Source organism: Erythrolamprus reginae, chromosome 1 (assembly GCF_031021105.1).
Source record: "Erythrolamprus reginae isolate rEryReg1 chromosome 1, rEryReg1.hap1, whole genome shotgun sequence".
In the NCBI taxonomy this organism is placed as follows: domain Eukaryota; kingdom Metazoa; phylum Chordata; class Lepidosauria; order Squamata; family Dipsadidae; genus Erythrolamprus; species Erythrolamprus reginae.
Genome location: NC_091950.1, coordinates 89,049,620 through 89,071,588, shown reverse-complemented (window position 1 = coordinate 89,071,588; position 21,969 = coordinate 89,049,620). Strand labels below are relative to the sequence as shown.

Genomic DNA, 21,969 nt, shown 5'->3' with positions numbered 1-21,969 from the left:
ACCATGCTGTGTTACCATTAAAAACTATGAATGAATATGCTGATTCTCCATGGCAGTATTTATGAAATCTCTTTTGACAGCATTTGCTCTAAATTCCATATGTTTCTACTTTCTGCAATGTCCTATCATATATGCTCTGGCTTCAGTCCAAAGTATTTTTAGCAGAGAGAAAGAGATGGAGAGAAAGAGACAAAGAGGCTGTTTTGTGAAATATTATACAATTGAAAGCAAAAGCCAGAAAATGTATAATTCTTTAAACAAAATGTATAAAGCATAGTTTTACAGTAATGCAAATATATTTGATAAAATGTGGATTATGCATTGTAATGAGCTATAAATATGCTTTAAGGAGTTTGAATCAAGATTAATGGAAGATTTTGTGTAAAAGACAACTTTTTTCTAGGTTTGAAATACTGTACTATTTTTTTCAACTTTCTAACTGCAGAAAAGTAGTTAGTCAAAGAAGTTATTTTTGTCTAGCCTAGTTTGTCACCTTGATAAAATTGACTCCCCCCTGCTATGCCTTTGGATGTTTTTGAGATAGTTAAAATGTTGCTAATTATTTGGATTGAATTGGGAAAATTCATATTTTACAGATACATATCTGAATGATGAAAAGGTTTTGTGATGGATTAAACTTTGTTCACATCTAATAGTTTAAATTTCATGTTAATTCTATCAAACATATGTCTTTTGTTGCAAATATAAGAAACTTGAAGGTTTTTTTCTCCGTACTGAAGGAGCGGGTCCAGCAGTCACATGGGTTGCTCATGTCCAATCCGGTGGAACTGAGCCTAGTATTAAAAAAGCTTGCCGGATCCGCCCCTTCCCCAGAATTCGCTCAGTTCGCATATCCTGCGGTTGTATTGTGATAGCTCGTTCAACATTCTAACACCTTCCCTTCGATCTTTCCTTCAAAAAGTAGTAAGATTTATTGTCTTTATTCATTTACTTGCACTAATTGCGCCAGCCGTTTAAAAGAAAAAAAGAAAAAAATAAAGCGGCTCGGCTTTTTTCCTTGGGAGAAGTTGCGGTTTCGTTTTCCCCCGGCGGTTTTTGCCGGTTACGATTCCTGCGGCCGCTTGTGGATTCTTCTAATCCTTTGGCCTGGAGGTCTTGGTGCAAGTATTTATTTATTGAATTATTGATTATTTATTGTATACAAAATATTTAAGGGCTTAAGAAATACCTCCTGCGGAGTGAGACGCCTTCTAGTCTCCTGGACTTAGTCGATCGCTTCCCCTTTAAGTATTTACGGGGCGATTTTTTCGGCGCGAAGGCCTTCGCGCCCTTTTTAAATCTAGGCCTCTCGTGTTGGCCTCCTGCCAGCCCCGTAGGCCTCAGTCCACCGCGTGGATCCCGGAGCGGGCCTTGGGGGTCCCAGGCTAAATTCTCCACCGGCTAAGCCTCCAACCAGAGTGCCTTGGTTTACTTAATTACAAAGTTTAGGGAGGCTGGCCCCGCTGGATTTGGGGGCACGAACTCTGGGTTTGCCCAGATTGTCCTCACGTCTCAGCAGCTTCGAGGCCTCGAAGCAGGATCCATTCCTCTTGGGAAGTCCTTGAAATTCTTCTCCTTATTATTCAGTTATTGGCTCAGCCTTGTCTTCTGTTAATTGTCAGACTATGGCTACTTTTCCCAAGAGAGGCACAACTAAAGGTCCCAGAGAGGCCAGGCCTACAGGCGATGAAATTACTAGTATCCCCCAGGCCTCTTCCTCCTCTTCTCCAGGGGCCCGCCCCTCGACCAAGGTCACCAGGGCCGAGAAGAGAAGGGACCTAGCCCTACAAAAAATCCATGACAAATCAGCAAAACGTTTGAAAGTGCAGGCCCAAGTAATCAGTAGTCAAGACCCCCCAGAGGCTTCTAGTCTACCTCCTTCTGGGGTCCCTGTGTTATCTCTGGATGAGCCAAACCTAGACAGACCCCAACCTAACCTATGGGGCATAGGTCCAGAGGAACCAGATATTATTGAAGATTCCCCCCAGCCAGGATCTTCCCAGGCCTTTAGGAATTCTTCTGCCACTTCTGCTGATATTTCCAGTTTACCTCCTGAGTTCCAGTCTATATTTGCTGTGCTGTCCAAAGCCATTGATGCCAAACTCTCCACCATCAATGAGCCTTCCTTACCTCTTCCTCCTTCTCGCTCCTCCCGCCCCTTGGGTTCTTCCCCAGCGGTCAGAGCTCCTATTCAGGATGATTCAGATTCCTCCCAGGATGAATATGAGGATATAGAGGATGATGAGGATGCTTTTCAAGGCTTATCAGATGATGAGGAATCCCAAATAAAGGTTCCTCCTCCAATTACTATTTTTCCCTCTCAATTATTCAAATCTCTCCTCCTCAAAGCTAGAATTTCTACGGGATTAGCGGCCCAGGAGAAACAATCCTCCACTTCCACTGATCCCCCAGAGGAGAATTTACCTTACTTCACAGAGGAACAGGAGGATAACGAGGTAATTCCTATGCCTAAATTATTTAAAGATGCCTTACTCAAACAGTGGGAATTTCCAGCATCTGGCCTTAATCCCTCCACCAAGGATAGAAAGTTGTACAAACTTTCCTCTTCCTATGAAGAGCTTCTATCCTTTCCCAAACCAGATGAACCTGTCAAGATTCTTCACTCGGCAGCGGCTGTGCCAGGCGAGGCGGAGGAAGTCCTCCGCCCAGAGGACAAGCGCATTGAGCAAATGCTCAAAAGAGGATTCACCGCTGATTCCTGGGCCATTAAAAGTTCTGCAGCGGCTTCCTTTTTCTCCAGAGCCACGCTGCTGTGGCTTCGCCAACTTCAACAGCATATTCCTCCCGATGACTTGAGAGGTCAACAAGACTTCAACAAGGTCTTTGCAGCTGCCCAGTACGTGGCTGATGCCACCTTGCAATCTACTAGATTTTCTGCTAAGTCTATTGCAGCTTCTACAACGGCAAGAAGACTCCTATGGATTCGCCCTTGGCAAGCGGGAGTTCGCCAAAAGTGGCAGTTATCCCAGGGCCCCTTAAAGCGCGACCTTCTCTTCGGTGATCTTCTGGATCCACTCCTCACGGAGTCCACGGACAAGAAGAAAGTTTTGGGTCCAACCACAAAAAAGGCTACCAAAACGCAGTCCTTTCGTCGCCCAGGGCGCCAGCAAGATCAAGCGGCTTCCTATCAGAGATCTCCAGGTCAGTATTCCCCCCGCTTTCGTTCCCAAGGTAGGAACTCCAGGGGTAGAGGGTTTCGCTTCCAAAGGGGAGCTTCCTCTAACAGGGCTTCAAAAAAACCTAGATGGTAATCTTACCTCCATTCCCATAGGGGGTCGCCTAGCCCATTTCGCCTCTAAATGGCGTCTCACCTCCAAGGACCCTTGGGTCATTGACACTGTTCAATCAGGCCTTCTTTTAGAATTTATTTCTCCTCCCCCTAAACTTTTTATTTCCTGCCCTTCTCCCAGGTCATCCTCAGATTGTAACCGTATGGAGGAGGCCATTTCTCATCTATTGTCCATCAGAGCCATTCAACCGGTCCCTTCCGATCAGAAGGGCCTAGGTTTTTACTCCATCCTATTTATGGTTCCAAAGTCCTCTGGAGGTTGGAGAGCTATTTTGGATTTAAAGAGACTAAACCTATTCATCAAATATAGGAAGTTTAAGATGCACTCCTTGTCTTCTATTTTGGCCGCCATTCATTCGGGAGATTTCATGGTCTCCTTAGACCTCACTGAGGCCTACCTTCACATTCCTATAGCCAAATGCCACAGAAAATTTTTACGTTTTTCCTTTCAAGGCAGGCATTTCCAGTATAGGGCGATGCCATTTGGCCTTTCCTCGGCCCCTCGAGTCTTTACAAAGCTCTTGGGGTCCCTGGCGGCCTATATCCGGGCGTCTCCCATCCACATTTTATGTTATCTTGATGATATTTTGATTCATGGGAACTCCCTAGAGAGAGTGAAAACAGACCTTTCGGTAGCCATGTCAGTCCTTCAGGACCATGGATTTTCCATCAACTTTGATAAAAGTCACCTCCAACCTTCCACTTCCATTTCTCACCTGGGATCCATTATTGATTCAGAATCCTCCCAGGTTTTTCTCTCTCCCGAGAGAAAACTCAGTATAGTGGAGTTAATTTCTAACATTTTATCTAATGCTTCAGTATCCATAGTTACTCTATCTTCCCTTTTGGGGAAGATGGTGTCATGCATAGGCATCATTCCCTGGGCTCGCCTTCATGCTAGGGAACTCCAGTGGCTCCTGTTGCCTTTTCAGAGATCGGGGCACAGCAACTCAAATCGACGCATTGTCATCCCACTGAGTGTTCGCAGATCCTTCAAGTGGTGGAAGTCTCCGGCCATGGACAAAGGATCCCCGTTCAGGTGCCCGGATCAATTTGTCATCACTACAGATGCCAGTCTATCGGGATGGGGCGCCCACGCCCAGGGGATGATAGCCCAGGGCACGTGGTCCCCGGAGGAAGCTTCCAGGCCAATCAATTGGCTAGAGTTAAGAGCCGTTTCCCTGGCTCTGAAGCATTTCTCTCCTCGCATCCCCAACCGGCACGTTCTCATTCTCACCGACAACATTGCCACAAAAAGCCATATCTGCAGACAGGGAGGCACGAGATCCAAGGCTCTCATGAGGGAAGCCCTCAAGTTGGGCCTTTGGGCGGAAAAACATCTCCAGTCGCTCCTAGCCGATCACATCTCGGGGAGTCTCAACGTCCAGGCGGATTGGCTATCCCGAGCAACGATAGACCCAGGAGAGTGGAACCTCCATCAAGACCTGTTCCATCAAATCACTCTCAGATTCGGCCTACCAATCCTGGATCTCTTCGCGACCAATGCGAACGCCCAACTCCCTCGCTTCTATTCCAGATTTCCATCCCCGGGAGCGGAAGCAATCAATGCCCTCCGGAGTCCATGGCCTCCAGGCCTACTCTACGCATTTCCTCCAATTCCAATCCTCCCGGACGTGATTCACAAGGTCCTCACCGAGAGGGCCCGAGTAATCATAATCGCCCCTCATTGGCCCCGCCGGCCCTGGTTCGCGGATCTCCAACAGCTGTCCGTCCAGGACCCTTGGCGACTCCCCGTTTCGGGGGATATGCTGCGGCAGGGGGCCTCTTTCCATCCAGACCCGGAGTGGTTCCACCTCACCGCCTGGCTGTTATCAGGAGAGATCTAGAACTGCGTGGTCATGACCCCGATTCAGTGGAGGTCATTTTAAAGGCCAGAAGGGGTTCGACCAATCGAATCTACGACCACACGTGGTCCAAGTTTCACCAGTGGTGTCTACAGGAAGGTCTCTCCCCTCTGTGCATCCCCATACACAGAATTATTTCCTTCCTTATGCAAGGCTTCCATAAAGGACTTTCCACCAGCACCCTCCGGCGTCATCTGGCAGCCATTTCATCTGTCCTAGGGGGTCCCCGCAGACAGCCTCTCCGATCCTTCCCTGAAGTTCAGGAATTCCTCAAGGGCATAGCCAATCTCAGACCTTCCAAGGTCCACAGGTACCCTTCCTGGGATTTGCCACGGGTTCTCCATTCCCTCACGCAGGCACCATACGAACCCCTAAAATCGGCGTCCCTCAGGTACCTATCCTTTAAGGTAGCATTCCTGGTGGCTATTACCTCTGCCCGACGCATTTCGGAGCTGGCTGCCCTCTCAATCAGGCAGGACCTTTGTCAATTCCATCAGGACAAGGTAGTCTTGCGACTGGACCCCACCTTCTTACCCAAGGTCAGTTCCATGTTCCACAGATCTCAGGACATTGTCCTACCTTCCTTCTGCCTCCAACGAGACCATCCCTTGGCAATTAGATGGCACACCCTGGATCTCACCAGAGCGCTGAGAATATATATCCAACGCACAGGACCCTTTCGGAGGTCAGAAGCACTCTTTGTAGCCTATCATCCCAGAGTCATGGGGGCCAAAGTGTCTTCAACAGTAATAGGCCGTTGGATCAGAGGGACTATATCTAAGGCCTATGAGTCGGCCTCCCTCTCAGTTCCAAGGAACATCACAGCGCATTCCACCAGGAGCGCAGCCACCTCGGCCGCTTGGGCGACTCAAGCCCCGTTGGAGGAGGTCTGCAAAGCAGCCACTTGGGCCTCGCCAAATTCCTTCATCAGGCACTACAAAATTGATTCTTACGCTTCAGCGGACGCTGCCTTCGGCAGAAGGGTACTCCAATCCGTTATCTCACACGATAGCAAGCTAATCCCACCCTAGGGACCATCTATTGGGTATGTCCCATGTGACTGCTGGACCCGCTCCTTCAGTACGGAGAATAGGCGTTGATTGCTTACCTGAACGCCTCTTCTCGTACGGTGAGTGGGTACAGCAGTCACTTCCCGCCCTTATATGTGTCTTCTTTACCTTTCTATATCTTTCTTCCTCTAACAATGAGAGTTGAACACTAAAGAGCTTCACAACTGAGCCTAGTCTATGGATTCGCGAATTCTGGGGAAGGGGCGGATCCGGCAAGCTTTTTTAATACTAGGCTCAGTTCCACCGGATTGGACATGAGCAACCCATGTGACTGCTGTACCCGCTCACCGTACGAGAAGAGGCGTTCAGGTAAGCAATCAACGCCTATTTTCTCCTAAGAAATATTTTTTGAAAATATAGCCTGAATTAAAAGTAGAAAAAAATAATTATATTGATCAGTCTGCCAAAATTAAATCATAATTTTAATATATTGAAAAATATTGCCTAAATTTTAAAAATTGGCATTTTGCAAAGATTTAATATCAAGATAGACAAACAACATAATAACCATTTTTTATGATTGTGAATTTAATTTTAATTTTAGAAACAAAATCTACTCATGGAAAGACATTTCTTTGCATTAAGGTAGATCTTTAATGGTTATTATGGAAGCTGCAAGTACTAATTTATTTTAACATTTTATATTGATAAATTCTTCATTAACTTATTTGTTTTAGGAACAATTTTAAAAAACCACCAGGCGTGTTTTAAAACATGAACTAATGGGGAAAATAATTATATTCTATAACAATATCAATGCTTAATTCTTATGGGTTTCTTGTCTTCATGATCAAAGCTGTTAAGAAAACGACACATCGGGAATGATATCGTGACAATAGTTTTCCAAGAACCTGGAGCTGAATCCTTCAGCCCAAAGAATATTCGTTCTCACTTTCAACACGTCTTTGTGATTGTCCGAGTGCACAACCCTTGTACTGACAATGTTTGTTACAGGTAACTACTACAATGTTTATGATGGTTTTTGCATGACAGAAGATAACTTCTTCTCTCTAAAGCACCCGGAGTCATGTAGGTAGTGAGATGGGTGGCACCTATATTTGATAAATAAAAAATAACAACTGGTAGTCCTTGGTGACATTTGAGCCCAAAATTTCCACTCCAAAGAAAGGCAGTCGCTAAGTGAATTGTGCATCATTTTATTACCTTTTCTGCAACAACTGCTAAATATATTGCTACAGTTGTTGGGTAAATCATGCAGTCATTAAGCAAATCTGCCTTTCCCCTTTGACTTTGCTTGGCAACTGGTTGGGAAGGTTACAAATGTTGATCACATGATCCCAAAACAGTGCAACTGTAATAAATACCTGCCTGTTGCCTGCACCCAAATTTTGATCATGTGACCATGGAGATGTTGCAACAGTCATAAATGTGAAAAACGATCATAAGTCACTTTTTTCAGCACTGTTGTAACTTCAAATGGTCACTAAATGGATGGCTGTAAGTTCAGAACTACTTGTATAAAGTGGTGATATTCAATCAGAGCATTTAATAAATTAATTTTATTATTTTTCAGTAAAATATTTTAGATGCAATTAAATGTAAATGAAAATCTGAGTACTTTTTAGTTATTTTTCCTATCAAAAACAATCATATATGAGTGAAATAGTTTGAAACTAGAGATAGTGGCTTTGCAGAGCAGAATGAAAACCAAATGTACCTTATATACTAAATTCATAGTAGTTGTCCCACAATGTTTATATGCAATTTTTTTTGTAAGCAGAATGTATACTTCTGACTATATATTGCTTTCTCTGGAAAATATCCAAGACATATAAATGAAATGTTTCGACATTAGTGATTGAGAAATAAAATACTGAGGATATATTTCTCTTTAATATATTATAAATACAAATATAAGTTAGTTGTTTCATGTAACCTTCTTCTTAAATGCCCCCATGTATTTCGATATAAAGCAATAGTAGCACAAAAAAGGATATTTCAGAAATATTTAATTAACGTTAACTGTTATTAACTGTTGCTTGGAGAGCTTAAATGGGTAAGACTCTTGAAATGGAAAGAAGAGATTACAGTCATATTTTCTGTTTGGGTGACAGGGCTTAAACAATAACGTTATGTCACCCTGATCTCATTGTAGATAATCTCTGTAAATAAAATTAGCATTCTTTCTTGATCGACACTGCCTTCCCATTCTTCCCCTTCCCCTTCTGGTCATGTCTTAATAAAATCAGAACCCACATCATTTGAAATATCCTTTGAATTGCCTTCCTAATATAATATAAAAATAGAGATAATGTCAAAAAAATTAGTACCATTGTTTGGGCTAAGTAAGACCTCATTGGAATCCATCAATATGCATTTTGGACTGGTGGTGATTAGGAAATTGAGAGGAAAGCAACAAATCTATGGTGGGAGGGGTGTAATTACCTGCTGAAAGATGTCAGATTCTCAAAATATAAGGGAGAAGTGAGTATGGCATGGACCTTCCCTTCCGGTCCTGTCTTAATAAAATCAGAACCCACATCATTTGAAATATTCGCTTTCTATTGAGCTAAAACAAAATTTGAGCTGTAGAAACTGGTTGTTACTCAAGCCCATAGGATTTTCACAAATTCCAATGTAAAAAGGCTGCTGATAAAAAGAGTATTGAATGCAGCTAATTCACTAGTACAATGCTTCACATGCATTAATTTTCTATTGAGCTTCTATGTTTTTTTAAAAAATGATGATTTGCATTATTTGCACTTTCCATATAATTCTGGCTTCCACCAATATATTTATCTATTAGTCCTCTGCTTCTTTTCTCTTTGGTTCCCAGTAAGCATTTAAAAATTATCTCTTTGCAAAGCAGCAAGTGCTTATTTCTTTCTAACTCTGGGAATAAGTTAAAAATTTGAGCAATTCAAGGTATTTCTTTTATGTTTCAGGACATATGGAGCTGATTGTTAACATATATTGTAGAGAACAGAATAAAGAAAATGAATTTTGCACACTGTTAATGTTTGAATGCTTTATTGCCAAATAACTTCACTTGAAAAATGTATTTATTATGTGTTTGTTTGTTTGTTTATATTTATGTGCTGCCCACTCCCACAGGACTCAAGGTGGCTGAGTAGTTATGAGTAGCTATGTAGTTCATAGTTTGTAGGTTTGCAGAAGAATAAAGATACATATAAAACCTATATTGACTGAATACATATATTTATCTTATGTAAATGTACTGTGTGCAAAGGAAAAAGCAATAATAGTAATTGATATAGTGTACTCAAATAGATATACAGTACAGTGGTACCTCAAGATACGAACCCCTCGTCTTACGAACAACTCGTGATACGAACCCGGGGTTCAGAAAAATTTTGCCTCTTCTTACGAACTTTTTTCGAGTTACGAACCGGCGTTCGGAGACTGCTGGGAAGCCGCATGGCTGTTTTAAAAGGTGACAGCCGGGCGGCGGGGCTTCCCAGAAGCCTCCCGAACGCCGGTTCCTAACTCGAACAAAGTTCGTAAGAAGAGGCAAAAATTTTCTGAACCCCGGGTTCGGTTCGGGAGGTTGCTGGGAAGCCCCCCAGCCCGGCTGCGACCTTTTAAAACAGCCGCGCCGCTTCCCAGCTGTCTCCCGAAGCCGAACGCGGAAGTTCGGCTTTGGCGTTTGGCTTCAGGAGACAGCTGGGAAGCGGCGCGGCTGTTTTAAAAGGTCGCAGCTGGCCAGGGGGGCTTCCCAGCACCCCCCCGAATCCGGGCCCCCCAGGCCGGCTGTCACCTTTTAAAACAGCCGCGCGGCTTCCCAGCAGTCGCCGAAAGCCGTTTTTTTGCGGGGGGGTTTTTGGTTGCACGGATTAATTGACTTTACATTGTTTCCTATGGGAAACAATGTTTCGTCTTACAAACCTTTCATCATACGAACCTCCTCCTTGCACCAATTAAGTTCGTATCATGAGGTATTACTGTATATTGAAGAAATTTTAAGAAATAGTCTAAACTGTAAATAATCAGCATGTCAAAAACCTATTTTGTCATGAGGCATCTTGCAGTTGGACTTCCTCTAAAGGCGACAAAAAGTATAATGCATTGTAATCTGTAATGTTTCTGCATATTGTTTTAAAATCACATTTGTCACATTTGTATGTATTTCTGCAGTGTTGCTGTGACAAGGTCAAGAGATGTGCCCTCATTTGGACCTCCAATTCCTAAAGGCATCACCTTTCCTAAGTCGAATGTATTCAGGGACTTCTTACTGGCCAAAGTGATCAATGCTGAGAATGCAGCTCATAAATCAGAAAAATTCCGTGCTATGGCTACTAGAACCCGTCAGGAATACTTGAAAGATTTGGCAGAAAAGAATGTGACAAATACACCCATTGATCCTTCTGGCAAATTCCCTTTCATCTCACTTGCCTCTAAGAAGAAGGAGAAATCCAAACCTCATCCAGGAGTAGAACTCCATAGTTCTGGAGCTGTTGTCTGGATTCTCCATGCTAAAGACTATAGCAAGGGCTTAGATATAGATTGTCTTTTGGGAATTTCTAATGAATTTGTTGTTGTAATTGAACAAGAAACAAAAAGTGTTGTATTCAATTGCTCCTGCAGAGATGTAATAGGGTGGACTTCAACAGATACAAGTGTCAAAATTTTCTATGAAAGAGGAGAATGTGTTTCTGTGGAAAGTTTCAAAAACCCTGAAGATATCAAGGAGATTGTCAAAAGACTAGAGGTTAGAATTCTTTATTTTCCCCTTACCTTCCTTCCTCAAGCATAAATACATATATAAATACTTTAATTTCCTTCTTGGATCTGAGCAACAAACTTGCAAAATAAAATAGATGTAGGAGATGACCATTAATATATAAGTCCAAGTCTTTAAGTCTAAGTGCTATTAATTTGGAATCTCCATGTCCCTGTAAGAGACCTAAATCCAGCCTCCCTTGACGTCCCTTATCTGGCACCAATGCATCTTGACTTTTAGTAAATCAGACTCTTGTGCAGGTAGCATGAAATAAACTTGTAGTACTTTTGAACTCTATCCTGGTTCCTGATTCCTTGTACCTGACAATGTTCCACCCACTTGCTAGATTATTTTTCAAATGCTTGTCCTGCCCAGCCAGAGCCTTGTTTCTTATTCATCTACTTTTTAAGATCTGTATAGTGTATTTATTTTATTAATATTTACACTTTAGCTGCAGAAATGTTATTTGTGGAATTAAAATAACACATTCCATGCTGTGAGAAAAGACTTAATATTTTTCAGCATTCAAAAATATTATCTTTTAGGAACAGGACTTAAAAATAATCAAATCTATAGTTTTTACTGAATTACAATGGTGTCAAATCACTATAAGATATAATAATTAAATGACTTTTGTCAATTTGTAAATGAATACTAGTCTACACATCCTCTATTACTGTAGGTATTGTTTCATAAATTACTACATTTAAAGTTTTTGTAGTATTCATAATTTTCAGCTAGCACTGGAATCTAGCTTGTCATTTTTGCAAGATCAAACTAAACTGGGAAGTATTACTCAGTAGGAATCCAGGTATCTTCCTCAGAGGTATAGAGAATAATTGCTGTATGAATAAGGAATAACGATATCTATCTTGCTTCATGCTCTGTTTTAATGATTTCACCTATTTATTTGCGTCTCCTACTGACTTACATTTCATTGTATTAAACTGTTCCCATTACACCTCCACACCTCTGTCTTCCAATTCTCAGCTCGTGACCAAGGGATGTGAGTCAGTGGAAATGACTTTACGACGGAATGGATTGGGTCAGCTTGGCTTCCATGTGAACTATGAAGGAATTGTGGCAGATGTTGAACCATATGGCTATGCTTGGCAAGCAGGATTACGACAAGGCAGCAGATTAGTGGAAATTTGCACGGTGGCTGTTGCTACTCTGAGCCACGAGCAAATGATTGATCTCCTTAGAACTTCAGTTACTGTGAAGGTTGTCATTATCCCACCTCATGAAGATTGTACTCCACGAAGGTATTTGGCAATCAATGAATTAATTAATATCTATTATTGATTAAAAGAGCAACCGCTTGAAGTAGTAAGAAATTAGGCTAGAAATCAGATGACTAAATCCTAGTCCCACTTTTGGTAACAGCCAGGTTACAAGTCACTCTCAGCCCTAGGAAACAGGCATGTGTCTATTATCTATTATCTATTATTATATTATTATCTATTATGTGTCTATTAGCTATGTCTGTTATCTATGTCTGTGTATCCTTTGCAGAGATATGAACATTTGACGTTATGACAGCCTCAGAAAGGGTGCTATAAAGCCCATATGAAGCACTTCTAGTCATCATAAAAGCCCCCCCCCCCAATCAGTTACATGATCAAAGTTGGGCAGTTTGCAACCTGTTCATGCTTACAATTGGTTGTAAAGCACTACATGACCATGTGATCATGATTTGTAATTTCTGTTGGTTTCCCCAGAAAATCAATGGTAAGCTGGCTGGGAACATTATAAGCTGCTGCTGCCTACACCTAGTTTTCTCTCTTGCTGCTGGCTTAAAGAGCTGCCTGCCAAGGAAGACCAAACTCCTTTGGCAAGGTAGAGACCCAGAGTGGAAGCACATTATTATATCCCGTTGAAGGCAGCCCCTACTGCACATGAAAGGGGGCTGAACTTCTTTGGCAGGTTGGATCTGAGGAGCTGTGCTTTGTTCCTGCACCCCACCAAAAGCATTCCTTTCCATGCATGGAGCAAAGCTGGTGTACAGAAATTCAGTTTAAATTTTATATTCCATGTCTGCACACTGCAGGAGTGGTTCCCTTCTGCACATGGATGGGAGCTGATATCCTTCATCAGGCAGCTCTTTCAACCAGCCCCTAGAGCTGAGAAGGAGCTGAAATCCAAGCAGATGTGAGGAGAAGGGCAGGATCAGGCTGGATCAAGTACAGTAATACCTTGTCTTATGAACCTAATTGGTTCCGGAAGTAGGTTCGTAAGGCGAAAAGTTTGTAAGATGAAACATTGTTTACAATAGGAAACAATGTAAAAGCAATTAATGCGTGCAAAAAGAAAAAAAAATCGGTGCTTCTCCACGGCCTCCTGAACCCGAAAAGTTCGGGTTCGGGAGAACGCCGACAAGCCCCCCGGCTGTTTTAAAAGGTGACAGCCGGGCGGCGGCACCCTGCGGAGTTCGTAAGCTGAAAAAAGTTCGTAAGAAGAGGCAAAAAATTTCCGAATCCCCGCTTCGTATCACGAGGGGTTCGTATCACGAGGTACCACTGTATTTCTTTGCTCAGGGGATGAAAATCCTGTGTGGATTTTGATAGGAAGGATTTTCAGTTCTTGAGTGGCGAGGCAGTGTAGTAGATTAAGAAGCATGGGATATTTGGGTGGGGTGAAGGCCCTGGCACAGACCATACAGTCTCTCCCTCGGGTTGAAAACCCTGCTTGGATTTTGGCAGCTTTGCAGCTACTAAACAGAGCCTCCAAGAGTCTCCTCACCCCTACAAAGGTGCCCCATGCTTCTTATCTGGACTCTCTCCATTTTACAATATCACCTAATGGGTGATTGCTCAGCAAGTGCAACCAGGAGTGTCGAGATTACGATCACTGAATAAAGCAGTCACATGGGCAGTCATGTGATAATTTGCTTTACAACCATTTCATTCAACGACTGAGATTCTGGTCCCAATTGGGATTGCATTATCTCCATGTGACTATGTATCAGCTCTCTATCCCTCTATGTGAGGGATATGAGTCATCAACAGGCACATAGTTGATATGAGTCATCAACAGGCACATTGACATACACATTTACACACCTTTCAAAAGAGAATAAAAAGCACAAAAGAAAATAAAAAAGATCAGAACACATATTCTCCAGAAGCCAATGCCCAGATAAATTTATTTATTTTATTTATTTATTAGATTTGTATGCCGCCCCTCTCCGTAGACTCGGGGTGGCTCACAACAGCAATAGAACAATTCATAACAAATCTAATAAAAAACCCATTGTTAATCAGACATACATACAAACAAACATACCATACATAAATTGTATAGGCCCGGGGGAGATATCTTAATTCATGGGGGAAAGGTGGGTTTTAAGGAGTTTACGGAAGGCAAGGAGGGTGGGGGCAGTTCTAATCTCTGGGGGGAGCTGGTTCCAGAGAGTCGGGGCCGCCACTGAGAAGGCTCTTCCCCTGGGACCCGCCAAACGACATTGTTTAGTTGACGGGACCCGGAGAAGGCCAACTCTGTGGGACCTAATCAGTCACTGGGATTCGTGAGGCAGAAGGCGGCCCCGGAGATGGATTAACACGAGACAATCAAGCAGAAAACAATACAGCGGTACCTCGGTTTTTGAACGCTTCTCAGTTTGAACAAATCGGTATTCGACCAGGAAATCCAAGAAACTTTTGCCCTGAAATCCGAACAAACATTTAGAACTCGAACACTCGAGAGAGCTCAAGACAGAAGCCGGCAAGCTAGAGAGAGGGAGAGAGAGAGAGAGAGCCAGGGACAGAAGCGGGCGAGCAAGAGAGCTGAAGACCGAAGACGGCAAGCTACACAGAGAGAGAGAGCGACAGGGACAGAAGCAGGCAAGCTAGAGGGAGAGACAACCGAGGAGGGGAATTTATCTTAAATTGTTTCGGTTCTCAACCAAATCGGTTCTCGACCACACTTCCTGAACGAATTGTGGTCGAGAACCGAGGTACCACTGTACCTCTATTAAGGAACTTCTCAAAAGAACCTCCACGAAGACTGGTAGGGCACTGTGTATAAAAGGGAACTAAACTCCACAATCACTAGCACTGATGATATGACCTAGATAGGTAATGAAACAGAGGCCTAAGGACTTCACAATTCAAACTTGAGCTACATATATACAGTGATACTTCGTCTTACAAACTTAATTGGTTCCGGGACGAGGTTCTTAAGGTGAAAAGTTTGTAAGACGAAACAATGTTTCCCATAGGAATCAATGGAAAAGCGATTAATGCGTGCAAGCCCAAAATTCACCCCTTTTGCCAGCCGAAGCACCCTTTTTTGTGCTGCTGGGATTCCCCTGAGGCTCCCCTCCATGGGAAACCCCACCTCTGGACTTCTGTGTTTTGCGATGCTGCAGGGGAATCCTAGCAGGGGAATCCCAGCATCGCAAAAAATGAGCGCTTTACTGGCAACAGAAGTCTGGAGGTGGGGTTTCCCAGCGAAGGGAGCATCAGTGAAATCACAGCATCGGAAAAACACCGAAGTCCTCGAAATCCCACCTCCGGACCTTCACTGGCAATGGAAGTCCGGAGGTGGGGCATCCCAGTGGCGGCGGTGGGTTTGTAAGGTGAAAATAGTTTGTAAGAAGAGGCAAAAAAATCTTAAACCCTGGGTTTGTATCTCGAAAAGTTTGTATGACGAGGCGTTTGTAAGATGAGGTATCACTGTATATATATATATATTCTTGTCTGTTGGAAACGTTAACCATTGAATTCTGAATGTTTGGTGTTAATTCTTTATTCAGTTTCTTGAGACTTACTTTTGAATATAGATTAAAATTTGTGCCTTCTTCAATAAGCAGAGATGTTTCACTTCCTAGAAAACCGTTAGATTAAACTGAGAAATTGGAAGTGATAGTAGTTTTTAATGATGCCATCTTCCTGTATGCATGTTCATAGGATGGGGCAAAAGGAGAAATGTTGTATTGTGATGACCAACATAAATTTTATCATTCTTGAAAAAACATGGTTTGCTGCAGACATCCCAAAAATACAAGCTAGAAGTACACTTGAAGCTAACTTTCAGCAGTCTATGGTTGTACTTATATTTAAGATAATTGTCATTACTGTTTTATAATGAAACAATGCATTGCACATGTTTCTCCCGTATTTCTTTGTTCTTTGTTTAATCTTACTTTTCAACCTTCCAGAAGTTTTTCAGAAATTCATCGCATGCCAGTAATGGAATATAAAATGAATGATGGCGGAGTTCCATACGAGTTCAAATTCCCATTCAGAAATAATAACAAGTGGCAGAGAAATGCTAACAAGGGACAAGCATCTCATGTTCAGCAAATGCCTTCACAGATGCAAAGTCCAATTACCACAAGAGGTGCCTCAGGGAAAATTGAAGGGAAAATGCCACCTCCAGATCGAGCCACCAACATTCCACGTAGTATTTCTAGTGATGGCCGTCCGCTGGAGAGTAGAAGGTATGATTCTAACTTGGGAGTGTTCTTTTGCAGTGCAAGTAACAGAATTTTTCAATACAAAATACAGGTAGTCTTTAATTTACAGCCACAATTGGGACCAGAATGTCCATTGCTGAAGTTGTTAAGTGAGTTGCATCCAATTTTACAACGTTTTTTGCCATGGTTGTTAAAACAAACCACTTGAGTTCTTAACTTACTTATCCCCCCATTGATTTCGCTTGTTGGAAGCTGGCAGGGAAGGGACTCACGTAACACGATGCAGCCTTCGTAAATACATGCTGGTTGCCAAGTGCCTGAATTTTAATAATTGACTGTGATGATTCTGCATACAAGGACTGATTGTGATTTTTTTTTACTTCAAACACTCATTGAATAAATGGTTTTAAGTCAAGGACTGCTTGTATAAAGAAAGTGTTAAATAGCTAGTTTTTAAAAGAAAACAGTCACAAAGCTATCTCTTCATTTTTAATCAGACAATTTTTTTAAAAGGTTCTAATATTTTTAAAAGGCATTGCATTAACTGAATAATTATATTTGTATTCTTTAAATAATTCTTGTTCTGGTTCTGACTTATTCTCAATTACATTTTGTGGGAAATGTGATTATTAACTTACTGCTTATGATCTTCAGAGATCATAATGATACGATCAGAGGACCTCTGATCTTCTTACGGCCCACCTCCCCAATCTTCCTTATTCAGGCCCATTAAGACTACCTTCAGTTTCAGGTGTAGCATGTCCATTTGCCCAATCTCTGACAATAAAACCGGGTTATGTACTTGAGCATCCATAAAAGCACCCATTTTGGACCAATAATTCACCTTTTCAGTAGAAGAAAGTTTCTAAAATCTCTGGAGCATGTGCTCTTTCAATTCTTCTATTCAAAGTTAGTTTAACATGTAAAAAAAGTGAACATGTTTATTCATTCCGTATCTTTCTAAAATTGACACAACATAAAGAAAGTATAATTTGAAACCTAATAGTATTTCTTTAGTCCTCCAGATGTAAAACTAAATAAGGGGGAAAGGTCAAACCAATATAGTGAGTTAGCTTTTATATTTGTTTATGATCGTTTAATGCTTAATGTTCATATTTCACATGTATTATGAACGGAAGCTTTAGAAAGGTGGTCTAAACATATGAGTGTTCAGTCCAATTTTTTTTATACTGAGGTACACAGTCATATATTTTTGGCTGTCATGTTCTTTCAGAATTCAGCAAAATTGGGCTCATCATTTTGAAGTGACAGATTGTCTTTCCAACCACTATTCTTTTTTAAAAAACAAACCTTAGAGTTGAAAATAATGACTTTAAAAATTATGTCAAATGATATCACAGCAAATACATTTCATGGTAATTTCTTCTTCTGATAGGCTATTAGAGAATGGTTCACTTACTGCTCCATTAGTTGTTTACTTGTTTTTCATGTGTACTAGAAATGTTGGCAGTTTATAGTTAGTTGTAATTTGGTGGTTGATTTATTTAACCTGTGATAATAAAGTGATTAAGTGGGAATGGTGTCCGCTACAGTCTTAGTTAGGAATAGACTGTACTGAATAAGAAGAAAAATGAAATCAATAATTTATTTATTAATCAAATTTGTATGCTGCCCCTCTCCGTAGACTCGGAGATAATGCTTTGTACTAGTGGAAAATACTTAGATTTGCCAAGGTAGGCATTTGTTTTTTTCAGTGCACCAAATTACAAATCTTGGGGAAATAGAGGCTAATGAGTCATAGAATATGTAGTTACAGAATATGTAAGAAACTGAAAATAAAAACACTACATTTATAGGAGAGTGGAAGAATGCCTAATCCTCAAGATAGACCATCAACAGATGACCAGGCTGTAGAAATATTGTTAAGGAACAAGCACAGTTGAGGTTATGTAATCAGCAAATGACAAAACTCAGAGAGCACCAAGGGCTACAAACTAAAAGCTTAAATAAGCTTAAGGTTAGGTTATTAAGGAAAACCCACATAAAATAATCAGTATATCTGCTGTTCATTGAAAAGGGTAAAGTGTTAGCAAGGAAAAGACAGACCAACTCTGCTCAGAATTTCAGAATAGAATAGAGCTGGAAGAAACATTAGAAGTTTTCTAGTCCAAATCCCTGCTCAAGCAGGAGACCCTATAGCAGTGATGGTGAACTTTTTTTTGGTTCGCGTGTCAAAAGGGTTTTTCCGAACTTCCGGTTTGTCTCTTGGGGATTTTTTTACCTCCAGAAGAGGAAACAGCCTTTCCAAAGTCCAAAAATCAGCTGGCCAGCACATTCATGTGTGCTGGAGCTGAAATATAGAAAAGTCTCGCATGCCCTCCCTTATGGCTCTGCGTGCCGTAGGTTCACAATCACGGCCCTGTACTATTTCAGACAGGTGACTATTCAGTCTTTCCTTAAAAACCTCCAGTGATGAGCATCTACAATTTCTGAAGGCAAGCTGTTCCACTGGTTAATTATTCTCACTATTTCTCCTTAATTCCTAGCAGCTCCCCCTCCCCCCCATCATTAGTTTCCATTCATTTTTGCTTGTCTTGCCTATTTTGGCTCAATTAAAAAAAACAAATATTCTACCAAATATCTAAAGAACAGGACAAGAGAGAAAACAGAATCTTAAATAAATTGCAGTCAGTGGTGGCTAAAAATTTTCAAATTAGGAGCATATGTGGGCTGATTGGATCAGGGTCCTTAGCTTCAGTTTGTAGACAGCATATCCATTTTCCTATCCCGTGAATCCATCTTCCTTACTTTCTCTACCTTTACTTAATATCTAACGATGTCCTTTGCTCCAGTTGTAGCATAGGAGTCGTAGTAAAAGAAGACTCTAGGAAGATTGGGTAGCAGGCCAACACACAGGTCATGTGTGCAGTACAGTGAGTCAGGGGACAAGTCTTACCCTATTCACCCAATCAGACTTCTGGATTTATTCTTGAACTGAAATCAGGAACAACCAAAATGTTCAGTTCTTGCCAAATTATAATTCATATTGAACTGTTTGGCAGAACTTCTGAGCAGCAATTTGGTAATACTTAAAAGTTTTTACGAACTGTTTTGAATTTTTAATATTTCTGTATAAACATGATCTAAAACCAGATACGAATCATTTCCCACAAAACTTAAATGAACAAGAATTGTGTTTTTAATTCATTGGTTTAATTGAGTTCCCTTTATCTAGTTTCAGGATCTGTGTGGAGAACAGATCATGCTTTACATCATATTTATGCAGAAATAATTCCAAAATGTTCACAAAGTGGGAAACCACTTTTAAGCATCACTGTGTGTTTTTGGTTTCTGAAACAAACAACATTCTTCCAATAGGGACACCATATTGCACACTAATTAATCTGACATCAGTGCCGGGGAACATTCTACAGTAGAGATGTCAAACTCATGTCATCACGGCAGTGTCACATGACATACTAGGATTTTTTTCCCCTTTCCCTAAACCTGTATGGGTGTGGCCAGCACATGACGCATCTGGCGAATGAGCCTGGAGTTTGACAGCATGTTCTACAGGATCAAGAAATTGATCTGTAGATATATTGAAAGCAATGAAGCAAATACCAGTAGGCAGTATGTATTTGTCAAGTAAGAACCTTGCTGAGATTAATCTTATTTCATTTTCTGATCAGGTAACTTCCTTAAGAAATCAGAGTTTACTGAATGAATGGACAGGAAAAGCAAACAGAAGTTTGGCAGGGATAAGCTGAGCAGAGGAAAGAGGCAGAAAAGAGAACAAGAATCAAGAAGATGGAAAGTCTAATAAATAATTGCCGCTACTTATAACTGCTGTTCTATTGTATTGTGTAAAAACATAACTTTGTGGATTTGGAAGGATTGTCTAATTTAATTTTCTACCATATTCATAAGAGAAATGGTTGTCCAGCCTCTTAAAAAATGTCAAAGATTGAGAATTTGCAATCTCTATAGTTTGAATATTTTGCTGGTATATAGATCTTACCATTTAGAAATGAAGTGTGTGGTTGGAGCATTGGATGTTGGTGATTTAGTTGAGGCAGCTTCAGGGACACATAAGACACAGAGAGTTCACTGAATAAACAAACAGGAGTTTGCTAGCAAAGTCCAAGGGTGAGGGAGTTCTTTTTGTTGTTTTGTTTATCAGAGCAACATAATAGGGGAAGGCTGTTCTTGAAACTATAAAAGACATGCCATGTTTGTTTTTCTTTCCACTGGTGACATAAGCTATTTATATAACTGTCAAACTGCTATCCTGAAAGTATAGTGACGGATATAAAAGCAAAAATGCCCATCAAGCTTATCAAGAAAGATGAGAGTTACGGTACTTGAATTAGAAAGAGGAAGCTTTTGGAATTAGAGTGTGAGAAAGGAACATCCAGAAGATAAGTCAAAATCGTATGGAGGAATGTGAGAGAAAGTCCCAAGTCTGTAAAGAAAAGTGCTTTTATACTGTTTGTGATCTCTGAAAAATCATGAAACTGGATCAGGTGCCAAAGGATTGGAGAAAAGGCAAAGTTATTCTTATTTTCAGAAATGGGGACCCAGAGAACTACAGACCAATTATCTTAATGTCAATAACAAGCCAAATTTTAGAATGCTTTATTAAACAGTTTGTGAGCTTTTCCAAAACAATATATTGCTTTGCAGGAGCCAGCATGGGTTTATCGAGAATGATTCCTGCCCAAAAAATATGATCTCTCTTTTAAATAGAATGGTACATTAGTTTCATTGACCACAGAAATATGGTGGATAAAGGCCACCTTGATTTTAAAATATTAGCCAAGATGGCAAAATGTAAACTAAATTATGCTACCATTAGATGGATAGAGGTGGTTAAACAATAATATATAATCCGTATACATCTGTGGCTCTATGTCAAAATAGGTGAAAGCAGAGGTGGGCTACTAGCTGGAACGCAAAATTGGGCTTGCCACCCTGGCTCGTAAGTGCTTGCGGGGCCAATGTGATTTTGCTTCTGCACCTGTGGAGGTAGCAAAATCGTGCACGGAGCCACAGGTGCGCCTGTGTTTCGGTGAGGTTTTTTTGCTTCTGCGCATGCCGTGTGCGATTTTGCTACCTCCACAGGTGCAGATGCAAAATCGCGCTGGTCACGCAAGCATTCATGAGCCGCCGCGGCGAGCTCAATTTAGCTTTCCAGCTTGTACCCCACTGCTGGGTGAAAGTATGAATATCAAGTTTTTTCATATTTGTAGATTACACAAAAATAGAGGATATTATCAAATTTCAGAAGGACGTTAAGCTGTAGCAATAAGCTTAAATCAGCAAGATGAACTTCAACAAGGACAGATGCAGAGCTCTACACTCAAATGCGGCAGGGAGGGAGGATCAAAACTCTGAACATAGAATATAGGGTGGTGGAGAACTGTAATGGCAGCAATATGCAGAAAAGGGGTCACAAACTGCAAATCTTCAAGAAAAACAAATCTGCATTAGGAAATGGTGAATCCTCTTACTGTAAATTTTAAATGGGGAAGGTAGCCAACTTTTGAGGATGCTATGATAGGAGATTCCTGGAGCTACATGGATTCCAATTCCTTACGTTCTGTAATTATTTATGTTTTGTTATACTGTACAAGTAAAAT

At 41.2% G+C, this 21,969-nt stretch overlaps 1 protein-coding gene across 2 annotated transcripts in view; it reads left to right on the top strand.

Annotated features, from left to right (window-relative positions):
* SIPA1L1 (signal induced proliferation associated 1 like 1) overlaps window positions 1-21,969 on the top strand; it is a 187,161-nt gene that overhangs the window by 123,487 nt on the left and 41,705 nt on the right. For both annotated transcript variants that reach the window (XM_070758535.1, XM_070758544.1), the window contains 4 exons: window positions 7,042-7,199; window positions 10,362-10,935; window positions 11,938-12,212; window positions 16,109-16,390. In XM_070758535.1, coding sequence (XP_070614636.1) covers window positions 7,042-7,199; window positions 10,362-10,935; window positions 11,938-12,212; window positions 16,109-16,390 — 1,289 coding nt within the window. The remainder of the gene's footprint in view (window positions 1-7,041; window positions 7,200-10,361; window positions 10,936-11,937; window positions 12,213-16,108; window positions 16,391-21,969) is intronic.